Raw genomic sequence first — 12,451 nt, forward strand, 5'->3', positions numbered from 1 at the left:
CTTTTTGTGGAGTAACACAATATTGTAATTCATTACTTTTAAAAGTAACTTTCCCCAACACTTCACATAGTATTGCGTGATACAACAGGCTTCAGCTTAGAGTCATATAATTGTAATTGTGATATGAGATTATAGACAAATATGTTTTTTTGATTTTTTGGTGATGGATTGAGTAAATGTATGGATTTCATTTAAATAAACAGAAATCAATTAATATACTTTTTATATAATTCACTTTACACTAATTTCTTTAAACAAATATGCACCTGTACACAAATGTATCATCGAACACCCCCTTCAAACACTGCTCTACGAATAAAAGCCTAGTAGACAGGCAACTTAAGGTGAAATGCTGAAAACATTCTTTATTCCAAAGAATGGACGTACATTTGGATTACAAAACTGATGAAGGTGACATGCAAATAAAAAAAGCACAAGACACTTCAGGAAGAAAGTGAGGAGTGTCCAGGTTGGCTCAGAATCACTTCTAAGCATGGAGTGACACTGTCAATATGAGATCCCACCTGGTGGGTCCTTTGCGACTAAAGACTCATGATGCAAGAGGTTGGCATGTGCCCTGCTGGTTCTCAGTGTGCAGTTGTGAGAAGGTCCAGACTCATCACATTCAGGCTTGCAGATTCACATCTACAGAGCATTTCCGTTTGGGTAGAAACAATGATCTATAAGAGATATCACACTATACATGTCAGAAGAAGTGGAAGGGGGTTTGTAAAGTGAGTGAGTGAAGTGACATGTGGCCAAGTATGGTGACCCATACTCGGAATTAGTGCTCTGCATTTACCCATCCAAAGTGCACACACACAGCAGTGAACACACACAAACCGTGAACACACACCCGGAGCAGTGGGCAGCCATTTATGCTGCGGCGCCCGGGGAGCAGTTGGGGGTTCGGTGCCTTGTTCAAGGGCACCTCAGTCATGGTATTGAAGGTGGGAGAGAGTGCTGTACATTCATTCCCCCCACCTACAATCCCTGCCGGTACGAGACTCGAACCCACAGCCTTTGGGTTATGAGTCCGACGCTCTAACCATTAGGCCACGACTTCCCAGAGGGTTGCCAGGTTTTCACAACAAAACCTTCCCAATTGTTACTCAAAACCAGCCCAAAACTAGCCCAGTTTTTAGTGCCCTGTTAAAAATTGCATTCTGGTTGGTAAAATACACGTTTTTTGGCGGGTAACCCTGTTAAAATTCGCATTCCAGGGCCTAAATATCACGTTATTGCGGTCACTTCAACCCGGGACATGAAAAACAACCCGCGGCTACAGTGTTAAAGTAGCCCAATTCCGGTGGAAAACTGTGGACTTGGCAACACTGCTTGTATTTTCGAAGGCTTGATTGTTTTTATGGGGTGCACTGTAACGTGTTCATGCTTTGTTTTTTGTTTTTTTTAAAAAGTCACATTATTTTTCACATATTTTACCTTTATTCTACTCTTTATGTTACTCTTTATTTTTCCGTTCTCCTAATAATGGTCTGTTGACTTCCTGGTTCCTCCCTCAGAAATTCACAATGGGCTCAGATTGGTTAGCTGGCCCAGTGTGTTGTGATTTGCTAACTGCCTAGTGCACGTTGTCCAGAAACGTCCCACCTCTTACCATGACAGGTTATTGCGTGTGCCCTGGTGTATTGTAAACAATGGCGTCAATATAACTTATCAATTTGAGCCTGAGTCAGACCCAGAGAATAATATTGAAGAGGATCGAGCAGAACAAATGCAAGCACGACTCTTACAGGACATTTCAGAATGGTATGGTTTTTAGTTTGTAGTTGTCTCATACTTTGTACTTTTTAGATGGCAGTAGCATTTACAAATAATTACGTGTTATCTTTTGATATACGTTTTTTTCCCCTCACATTTGGGCAGGGTTTATGTAAATTTCAGGGTTTGTGATTCACTAACCCAGGAAGTAGCTTGTTGTAGTCCTTACCGGCCATTTGTTGTAGGCCTTAAAAAGTGAATTCTGTGAAAGACAATTTCTCCTTTTGCATTGAACTTTGAGGATCATAACTTTTCAGATGTTGTTTATGCTCAAACAGCAACATTAATACAGTGCATTCAGGCTATACATGTTTTACCAGTATGAATAATGATATTGTATATATATATATATATATATATATATAAATATAGTTTGAATTTCTGTGGTGGACACACAACATTTTCTGGTGGTGAAGCACATCCTTCCCTATCTTTTTTGGACTCTATTCATGGTCATTTGCAGTCATTGTTTTCCATAATCTAATCCTTAGGATTAGAAAGAAATTATTTGAATGCCCAATTGAAGAGTTTTAGGCACAATGCCACAGGTGGTTTTCTGTATTTTCATATAACTCATCTAATAATCTTTGAGTACTGAGCTTTGATTTGCCTTCCCCACATGAGTCCAGAGGTTCAATTGAGGGCACAGGCTGTCTTGATTTCATCAATGGAGCTTGAAAGACATGTTAACTATTAACCATTGTTGTACAGAACAGTGCTGCTTGAAGATTCCTCTTCTGTAAAAAAAAGAAAGAAGTCCTTTTGAATTCCACAGACAAAATGACAGCACGAAATACATGATGGTGAGTAAATAATGACAGAATTTTAGGGTGAACTCACCCTTCAATATTAGTTTGTTGTGGGTAAATTCAAGAGAGCACACAGAAAGAAACACTTGTTTTCCAAGCCAGTTCTGAATTTCCATGAAGTTTTGAACAGAAAGCTCTGTCTGCAAGGCATGCAAATATGGAATTTGTACAATCATAACAACTAGTCGGAAATGCATGAAAATAGCCTTTTGCCATTTTGTACATATGCACTTTTAGAAGTTGCACATTTTAGCAACAGCAGAAAAGCAATTTTCCTTTTAGTGTTTGTTTAATTTTTGCTTTTGCATATCACATAACATTTTACACACACTGTGTAACAAACAGATGCGATAACATGCATGTTTGCAGTTGTTTTATTAGGGGCCCATGCAGCAGTACAAGCAGGCCAATAATTTCAAACGTGAATGAACAATTATTATGAAATGTGACATACTGTCACGAGGTGCAAACAATTAGCCCCAAGGATCTATATTAGAGAATTTACATCCAACCCTGCTCCTGAAGAGCTACTGTCGGTAACACTTTATTTCGATAGTCCACTGTAGCGAATCAGCTCATGGGAAATATGAATAATTAACCATAACTAGTTATAATTAACTATTCATATTTTAGATCCACTGTAGATATTTAGCTGACCACTCAGGGTCAACTGTCTTGTCAATTCTAAGACGTTAATTTCCTGGTTAAGAAAAATAACTTTCTTACTGTACAATTCTATAAGCTTGTAACGTAAATCTGCATGATTATTGACTCCGGTTATGAGTAAACAATGAACACGTCAAGTGTGATACAAGTAAGGTTTTATTAACTACATAAACACTTAAACTAGTCCAACATACTACATAAACACATTAAGCCGGTCCAACATACACATACGCCTGTCCTGCAGATTTCAGTTCCAACCCCAATCAAACACACCTGAAGCAGCCAATTAAGCTGTTCAGGTCTACTTGATAATTACCAACAGATGTGTTTGAGCAGGGTTGGAACTGAAGTCTGCAGAATGGTAGTTCTTCAGGGGCAGGGTTGAAGATCCCTGGGCTAGAACCTAAATTACTTCCATCTACAACAGGGGTGCCCAATCCTTTTCTTGGAGCTCTACCTTTCTGCAGTATTCAGTTCCAACCCTGATCAAACACACCTGTCTGTAATTATCGCGTGTCGCTGAAGATCTTAATTAGTTGGTTCAGTTGTGTGTGATCAGGGTTGGAGCGGAACAGGATTGAACACCCCGATCTACATGTTTGAGAAATAAGTCATGGGATTTCATTTTGCATTTTTAGTTTTCTTTAAAGTCCTTTTTTTGAGCCTCTCCTATAGCCAGTTTGTCTCTTTTTTTGCATTAAATGGTTGGCAGATATGAACAGAAGTCAGCATGAGCACAATACTATTTTGTACCATATTCATTGAAGAGTGATTACTGCCATGAAGTGTGCACATACAAATACTGTGTAAACTGTGGACTACCCAAGACTGGTTCTCTTAATTATTTACATATAGAGTACCTTTAAAGCAATGTTTCCCAAACATGTTTTTGGAGGTCCCCCAACACTGCACATTTTGCATTTTGGATATCTCCAAAATGTGCAGTGTTGAAGGGCCTGCAGGGAACCATTACATTGATGTAACATAAAACCCCTGGTATACACAAAAAAATACAATTTATTTATTTTTTAGTTATCAATAAAAGCAGGAGCTAAACCTTCAAAACATTGTTTGTTCGCTTCTCAATATTAATTGATTATTATATGATCTTATCTATTTTATCTATAAGTGGCCATCCATCCAGGGTGTTTCCCTGACTTCAGATCAGTATGCTGGAATTGGCTCCAGTATCCCATGGGCTCCATTGTCGAAGTCAGGGTTAGATTTTTTCTTATTCCATGCCTCAAGTTTCTTTCCTATTTTGACCTTCATTTTGTATAGTTTCCCTGAAAACAATTCTTGTGACATTAAAGTAGAAATATATCTTGTTTTAAGTATATTTATTATTTTTTTTGCAGTGTAATCTCAGTCTTGCTGTGCATGTCCATTGGGGTAGAGTAAGATGACCAGCAAGTGTTTTCAGTTCATTTTCTACAGGAGCTGATGGTGGAATGGAGAAAGTGGTGAGAGTGCCAACATGTTGAGAGGCTTTATACAAATGAAATGCAAACAACCTGGACAGCCGGCAAACAACCTGGACAGCCAGCAATCAGTTTGAGGTGCAGGCAGTGTGGTTTGTCATGAGTATTTTAAAATCTTTGTGGATATAGTGCTTAAATCACATTGATGCATATTATTATATTTAAATTTGATTTCGAATGCAGTTTGTACACGTTCATTTTGGCTGGGTGGACAAAAGTGTATTAAACTGACATTGTATGAATACTTAAGTTATTTAGAAATAAAGATTTGCCTTTTTTCAACACGATAGTCTTAAACAGCTCATGCAGGTCAGACGGTCTATTCCTGTCTAAGTGGGCAGTTTTTGTCCAGAATTAGCAGCAATGTGAACTAGGAATTTTGTCATTTAGCTTACGGGAAGCTAGTTTGCTACCAAATGTTGGTTTGTAATTACATAAATTATTTCTTTGTTGCCTTTTCTTCCAATAAGTTACATCCTGGGTGTAACAATTCTGTGGAATGTTACTTTTTTTGTACAGTATAGATCTTATGCGCCAGAGAAACAACCGCTCAGCCATTTTTTTAGAATTGCAGCAACTCTATAGCATCACTGTTGAAGATTAATTAGTTTGTGAAGGGAACTTCTTGTACTTATTGTAGAGTAAACAAAAGTTATCATGAGCATTGTAATGTTTGAGGCAGATGTCATAACAAATGTCAGCAGACCGGGAAGTTTTTAAAAAGAGTGGGTCATTCATAAATTCATACAAACTTACATTCCTGTGGAAATCCAAGCGGAAGATGGGAGGTCTATATGGCAGTGAATCATGAAATCATGTAATAAAATGATTACACACAAATGTGGGATATAGCTAAACATTATGATTGGTTTCTCCATTGTTTAAATACAGTAATGGGTCTGGCAAAAATAATAGGACACCAATTTGTAGCATATTTGAAACCTTGTAGTGTAAGTTCAGTAATACCCTTATAAGGACACAGATCGGCAGGTGCTGTGTGACAGATCATACGTCATGATCATCTGAACCTGAGCGACAGGCTAAAGAATATATATTTGACTGGTAAATAAGGAAGGTCAAATAAGCAGTGTTAAAAAAAACTCCTGAGCGAATGTAACATTACCATATAAAGACAAGAAATAAAGAACAAGTGTCCAAAACCATGTCAAAATACATATTGTATTATTTATCACTGGAACTAAATATATTTAATCCAAAATGAATACTCCAAGAGAACAAGCAAACAGTGTATAAAGAGAAAGGAAGAGTGAGACAAAAGTGGGAAAAGGTGGCGGTTGGGTTAGGACTAAAAAAACTAGGAGAGGGGAGGGAGAGAGAGATCTGCCAGAGGATAAAAGGGAGGAGTCAGAGACGTGATGTGCATGATGTCAGCAGCTTGTTGGATTGTAGTGCTGTGCCCTGCTGAGTTTAATCCTGGCTGATTAGGAAGCAGCAAGCAGTCACCTGAGGGAATCCAGAGAAGTAGCCAAAGGCAACCTAGTGTAGCCTGGGACTGCTGCTCTAACGATAAAGAATCCAACATCCAACAAGGAAACGCACAAGGACAACAGCCTTAATCTGCAGTTGAGTCTGAGTGGACAAGGGAAGAAACGGGCAAGAAACTCAAAGTTCAGAGCAGGGAAAAACTTTAAATAACCTTTTAATAGCCTCAGAGGAGAGTCAAGGACATACTGTCATCTTTTTAGCATTTTTAATCTGCAACACAAAACCTAAAATAAGGCAACCACCTGGTCAGAATGCCCACGAATGGAATAAGTATGGCTCTAAAGCTCCAGTTCGGACTTATTAATTACGAAAATCGTTACCTCACGGCAGAGGCATTTGGGTTCAAAGTAAATGCATCTGGAACCAGCATGAAGAAGAAACAGATCTGGACCCTGGAGCAAGACCAGGACAGTCAGGTGATTTTCTTGCGCAGTCATCTCGGACGTTATCTGGCCACAGATAAAGATGGCAAGGTGAGCTGTGAGGAGGAAGTGCCAAACTCATCCTGCCGTTTCTTGCTTGTGACGCAGTCAGATGGACGCTGGGCCATACAGTCTGAGCCATATTCGCGCTATTTTGGAGGGTCTGCAGAATATTTGTCCTGTTTTGCCCAGACCATTGGAGAATCTGAACAATGGGCCATGCATCTTGCCCTTCATCCACAGGCCAACCTGCTAAGTGTATCCCGTAAGCGCTACGCACGCTTGTCCACTGCAGATGATGAGCTCTGCATGGACCGCAACATCCCCTGGGGCGTTGACTCCCTGATCACTTTGGTCTATCTGGATGGCAAGTACAGTCTGAAGACCTGTGACAACCGCTTTCTCAACAATGATGGTAAGCTGGTAATGGATCACGGGCCTAACACTAGTTTCACCCTGGAACTCAAGTCTGGCAAGCTGGCCTTTAAGGACTGTGAGGGAAAGTTTCTCTCACCAACGGGCCCCACAGGCACCCTGAAGTCTGGCCGCTGTTCAAGGCCAGGGAAAGATGAGCTGTTTGATCTGGAAGAGAGCCACCCACAAGTTGTTTTCCAGGCAGCCAACAAAAGATATGTGTCTATTCGTCAAGGTAATCAATTGTGTATTTGTTAGCATATGGTGACATGTCATAGTCATTATTATCCAGCTCTGTTCCTGGAGGCCCCCCAACACTTTTTGCATGTCTCCTTCGTCTGACACACCGATTTCAGGTCTCGTGGACCTGAATCAGGTGTGTTTGATTAAGGAGACAACGCTTGATTAAGGAACAAAATGTGCGGTGTTATAGACCTCCTGAAACAGTGGTTCCCAACTGTGCTTCTTGAGATCTACCTACCTGCATAGTTCAGTTCGAAACCTGCTCCAACACACCTGTCTGTAATTAACAAGTGCTCTTGACGATCTTATTTAGCTGGTTCTATTGTGTTCGATCAAGGTTAAGTTTGTAAGAAGATAGATCTCCAGGAACAGGATTGGGCATCCCAGTCTATAACAATGTGTAGGTATTCAGCAACATGGCTGATTATGACAAAAGTGGATTCTGGAGGTGGTCAATATATATGTATAAGATTTAACTTGTTCCTCACAAAACTGATAAAAGATTGTCTGCTGATGTAGTGCTAGAACTATAACACACTGTTGTTTGTGTTTTATGTAAGTTGAATGCGGTCAAACACACTGATCATAAAACATGCTTGGACTTCTGGAGATAAACATGTAACTTTTCCAAAAGCCTACAGTCATTTCCTGGATGATACATGTATGCAGACAGAACATTTGCAGACATCAATGGGTCTGCCTGTGGGTGCAGGGTCATCCAGTAACACAATTAAATCCTCTGTGCGAAGCAACCAAATTAATGGGATTTGTCACTGTGTCCAGTTCAGGTTAAAACAACTACAAATGATTTGTCAGACATGTCCTTTTTGCACATTTGAAGCTTCCATGCTTCAAAACATACCTAACCAATCGGCGTGATAGCCTTGTGGTTAGTGCATTGACATAAAGCACAACTGTGCTCACAGCGACCCGAGTTCAATTCCCACCTTGCGGTCCTTTGCTGATCCCAATCCCTTCTCTCCACCCAATGCTTTCTTGTCTGCTCTCCAATGTTCTCTAAAAATAGAGGCATACAAAGCCCATAAATATAATTGCAAAACAAAACAAAATACATACCTAACCAGCATGTGCTGTTTTTTTCAACAGGGATAGATTAGTGAAGTGAAGAGGATCAACTGATTCATTGAAAAGATCAGACTCAACTGAATGTTCAGTTCACAGATTGGAGGTTTCTCATGAACATTGAGTTAGGGAAGCTAACCCTATTCTTGGAATATACTGTAGCCCAGGGGTGCCCAATCCTGTTCCTGGAGATCTACCTTCCTGCAATGTTCAGGATTGAAGAACAGGATTGGGAACCCCTGCTGTAGAACACAAGCCTGTGGACCAGGGTCTTTCAAACCTGGTTACTGGTTACGGTTATTGTAAATGCATGGGGAAAAAAGCAACAAACCAATTCTACAATTCTTCAAAGGTGTATACCCTGGTTGTCCAGTACTGCAGTAGGGCAGTAGTCTCTCTGGAGAGAGCTCACTTAAATATACCTGAACCAACTAATCAAGGTCTTTAGGATGACTACAAACTTCCAGGCAAGTTTATTGGAGCAAGTTGGAACTGAACTCTGCAGCACATTGGCCCTCCAGGACTAGGACTGGATCCTGCATATGTGCTAATAGAGTTTGTTGGGAGTCCTAGAACAGGATAAAATAGACCTATTGAGTCCATTGCCACTTTTCAGACTGTTTCAGATTCAAGAGCAAGACATCTCTCTAAAGCCCTAAACACACTGCACGATTTTCAGCTGTCCCAGACGAAAGATTGGCATTGTGAAACAATCGTGGCGATTTCTGTGATCGTGGCTCCTAATCGGTGCTCCTGTGTCGTACAGTGAGAGAGGTTCAAAGACGGCCATTGTCATGGTCTTGCGACCAAAGATAGCCTACGATCCACGTTTACTGACCAACCAATAAATATGCAACATGAAATAAATGTGACATGGCACTAAAACATAAAACTGCTTACCTCAAGCTCTTATCCATTCCTCTTTCACTGCTTCAACTTTTTTTTTCAGTACACATAGAAAATACAACTGCTAAAGTGTAATTTATCATGATCTTTTTGTTTACCACTAGCGCATGCTGATGACATTTTATTATTTTATAGTAACGTGCGTCGTAGCGTATGAGTCAATAGGTGTCATCATCATACAGTCTACACGCATGTCGTAGCCAAGCTTATTAGATCCATGTCGCACAGTGTGACATGCAGTGATCTTATAGGATTGGTAAAATCGTGCATTGTGTTTTGGGCTTTAGAGTGATTGTGCATAAATAGGAGGCTGACATTTGATACTGAGGGGGAAAGGACAAGCTTTGAACACAACTATGAGCCATTAAGACGAATGCTTTTCATTCTCATAGCCAAATATTTGCAAGTTCTTTGCTGCTTTATCATATAGTAGAATACATTATTAAATCGCTAACAATAGTCAATAGCAAACAATGTAAATGGCTTTCCACTACTTGGCCATAGAACCTTTCCATAGTGCATTACCTATGTAAACAACATCAGAGGCTACAGCTGAAATTGTTAAAGGCTGAATCTGTTTGGCTGAGGCTGAATGTTTCTTGCACCACTTGTTTATTAGGCCCCTCTATGCATTTGCTTTTCACCACTGTAGGAATTATAGCAGCAGGCTGCTGGGGTGAGTGTTAGGGATTACTCCAGTAAAAGGCTTAAGAGACAGTCAAGGGATATTTCTGAAACCTCTAATTTGAATCTCAACCCACACAATCTGGCCACTTTGACTAGTTAGTATAGACATAAGTTTGCTGGTAATGTTATTTAAACCACAGGTTCAGAGAGAGTGACAGAGATAAACCAGCTGATTACTGGTTTAGTGAGACTCCAGCACATTGTAAAAGGGAGCACTAAGAGAAAATTTCCAGTGAAATCTGCTCTTATATTGGCAAAAATACTTTACACAGTTTTAATAAAATAGTGCAGACAAAAGGCATGTTTTCCCATTGATAGGCATTCAAAAGTATTTGTTCATTCTGATGAAAAAAAAACGAGGTAGTAAACAAGATGCAGAATTGTCATTTGAATTTGACAAAAAATTCAGCCATTGCATCTGAGGAAAACAAATTGTCAAGTAATTTAACATTAGTAGTAGTAGTAGTATTGTTTGAACATTTCAAAATCTGTAAATGTTTTAAGCCACAGAAGAGACTAATAATCACATGAGGAGACCAGTAAAATCAGCTGTCAGTTTGGGGGCAGAGTTTACCATTCAGCAACCCAACACAATGTGTTTGTAATTTTCTAAAGGAAATGGGCATCAGCCAATGAGAATGTCTTTATTTCCAGGTGTTAGCATCTCAGCTAATCAGGATGATGAGACCGACATGGAGACATTTCAGATGGAGATTGATAAAGACACTAAGAAGTGCATGTTCAGAACCAACGGCGGAAATTACTGGACTCTCGTTACTCATGGAGGGATTCTGTCCACGGCCACAGAAGTGTAAGGGTTTCCATTATTATCACACATTACAGTCATTTTGATGCATTTCATAAATTGATGTTAATGAAAATGGGAAAAGATCTTAATTGTGTGTTCTTATAACTGATAGAGAAGAAAGCACCATGTTTGACATTGAATGGCTGGGCAGGCGAGTTGCTTTGAAAGCAAACAATGGAAAATATGTCTGCACAAAGAAAAATGGACAGCTTGCTGCTGTGAGTGATTCTTTGGGTGAGTGCAAATAAGTTATTTTCTGACTTTTAGCACGTTATTACTGACCTGTCACTACTGAATACCCACTTAACATGAGTCAGATAAATCCTTGCATGTGTTCGACAGGGGAGGATGAGCAGTTTGTGCTAAAGCTGATTAATCGTCCAATCCTGGTCTTGCGTGGGGAGAACGGCTTTGTGTGTCACCACAAAACCTCCAATACACTGGACTGCAGCCGCTCTGTTTATGATATCTTCTCTTTGCTTTTTAGTGATGGTGCATACCATATAAAAAGTGAGTCATATTGCTATTGTGTAAGCTGACCAATAACTGACCAGGGTTTCACTGAGCAGCACATTTCTGCATACACCTGATGAATGTACCTATGTAAATGTGTTTTTTTTCTACCACAGGTGGAAATGAAAAGTTCTGGTACGTCTCCAGCAGTGGTCTGGTGTGCACAGATGGAGACAAACCTGAGGAGTTCTTCTTTGAGTTTGCGGAATCCGGACGGGTTGGCATTAAGGGTCAAAATGGCAAATACCTGCGTGGAGACCAGGGAGGCACACTGATGGGTGATGGGCTCAGTGTGGATGCCTCATCCCTGTGGGAGCACTGAGTACTGCACCAGCGACCCACAGAGACACAAATACAGACTCGCAGAGTAACAAGAAATTCTCCTCCTGACACCAGTTCAACTAATGACTTTTCAGCAATACGCTCTTCATTTAATTTATTTCTTTAATCTTTTTTGTTTTTGTGAGTTTGTGAAATATCTGGTTTTATTTGTTTCTAATACTGTAGATATTAGTATCAGCCTTTGCTTCATAGGATACAATACAACCTTACTTTACTCTGTCAGTTTTCAAAATAATTACAACAACGGTTGGTTATTAAGGCTGTTATACTGTTCTGTTGAAAGAAGCACTACTTGACGGTTCTTAGCTTGTTATAAAATGAATGGTACATTTGACAAATATATTTGTAAGAGGCCTACAGCAGCAAGTGTCCCTGGACTCCACAGTTGGAAATGTTGGTTTAGAGGTCCTGCCCTATCATCAGACACCTTCATTTGTCAAATAACAATAGTAAGCAAAAACTTTGTCATGTCAGCCACTGACACTTTTAAATCTCTAAACTTATGACTTATAGGTTGTCAGATAATTAGCAAAATTTCTGTTATGGTGAATGTCTTAAGGTGTGTGCTTCTCTGAGTTTAAGTTTGCATCTGTCCAAGAGTTATTAAACTGAAGATTACACAAATACTTTGTTCTAATGTAGTTCCTAATTATTTATTTTAACAATAACATAAATTGTCCCACTTTATATTAAGTGGCCTTAACTCTTACATCAAAAAATAAGTACAATGTACTTATTGTTGCTCTTTTGTTGGTTTTGATTGCTTCTATTGTCCTCAGTTGTAAGTCG

At 39.6% G+C, this 12,451-nt stretch overlaps 1 protein-coding gene across 1 annotated transcript; it reads left to right on the plus strand.

The window, feature by feature from the left end:
* The first annotated feature begins 6,027 nt into the window (after positions 1 to 6,027).
* On the plus strand, positions 6,028 to 12,233 carry LOC107556620 (fascin-2-like). Its single transcript, XM_016239759.1, has 5 exons — positions 6,028 to 7,315; positions 10,654 to 10,810; positions 10,920 to 11,041; positions 11,150 to 11,317; positions 11,437 to 12,233. The coding sequence occupies exons 1-5, from the start codon at positions 6,496 to 6,498 to the stop codon at positions 11,640 to 11,642; spliced, it is 1,473 nt and encodes a 490-aa protein (XP_016095245.1). The 5' UTR covers positions 6,028 to 6,495; the 3' UTR covers positions 11,643 to 12,233.
* The last annotated feature ends 218 nt before the right edge of the window (positions 12,234 to 12,451 follow it).

This window comes from Sinocyclocheilus grahami, unplaced genomic scaffold, assembly GCF_001515645.1.
Source record: "Sinocyclocheilus grahami isolate Dianchi unplaced genomic scaffold, SAMN03320097.WGS_v1.1 scaffold574.1, whole genome shotgun sequence".
Lineage (NCBI taxonomy): Eukaryota > Metazoa > Chordata > Actinopteri > Cypriniformes > Cyprinidae > Sinocyclocheilus > Sinocyclocheilus grahami.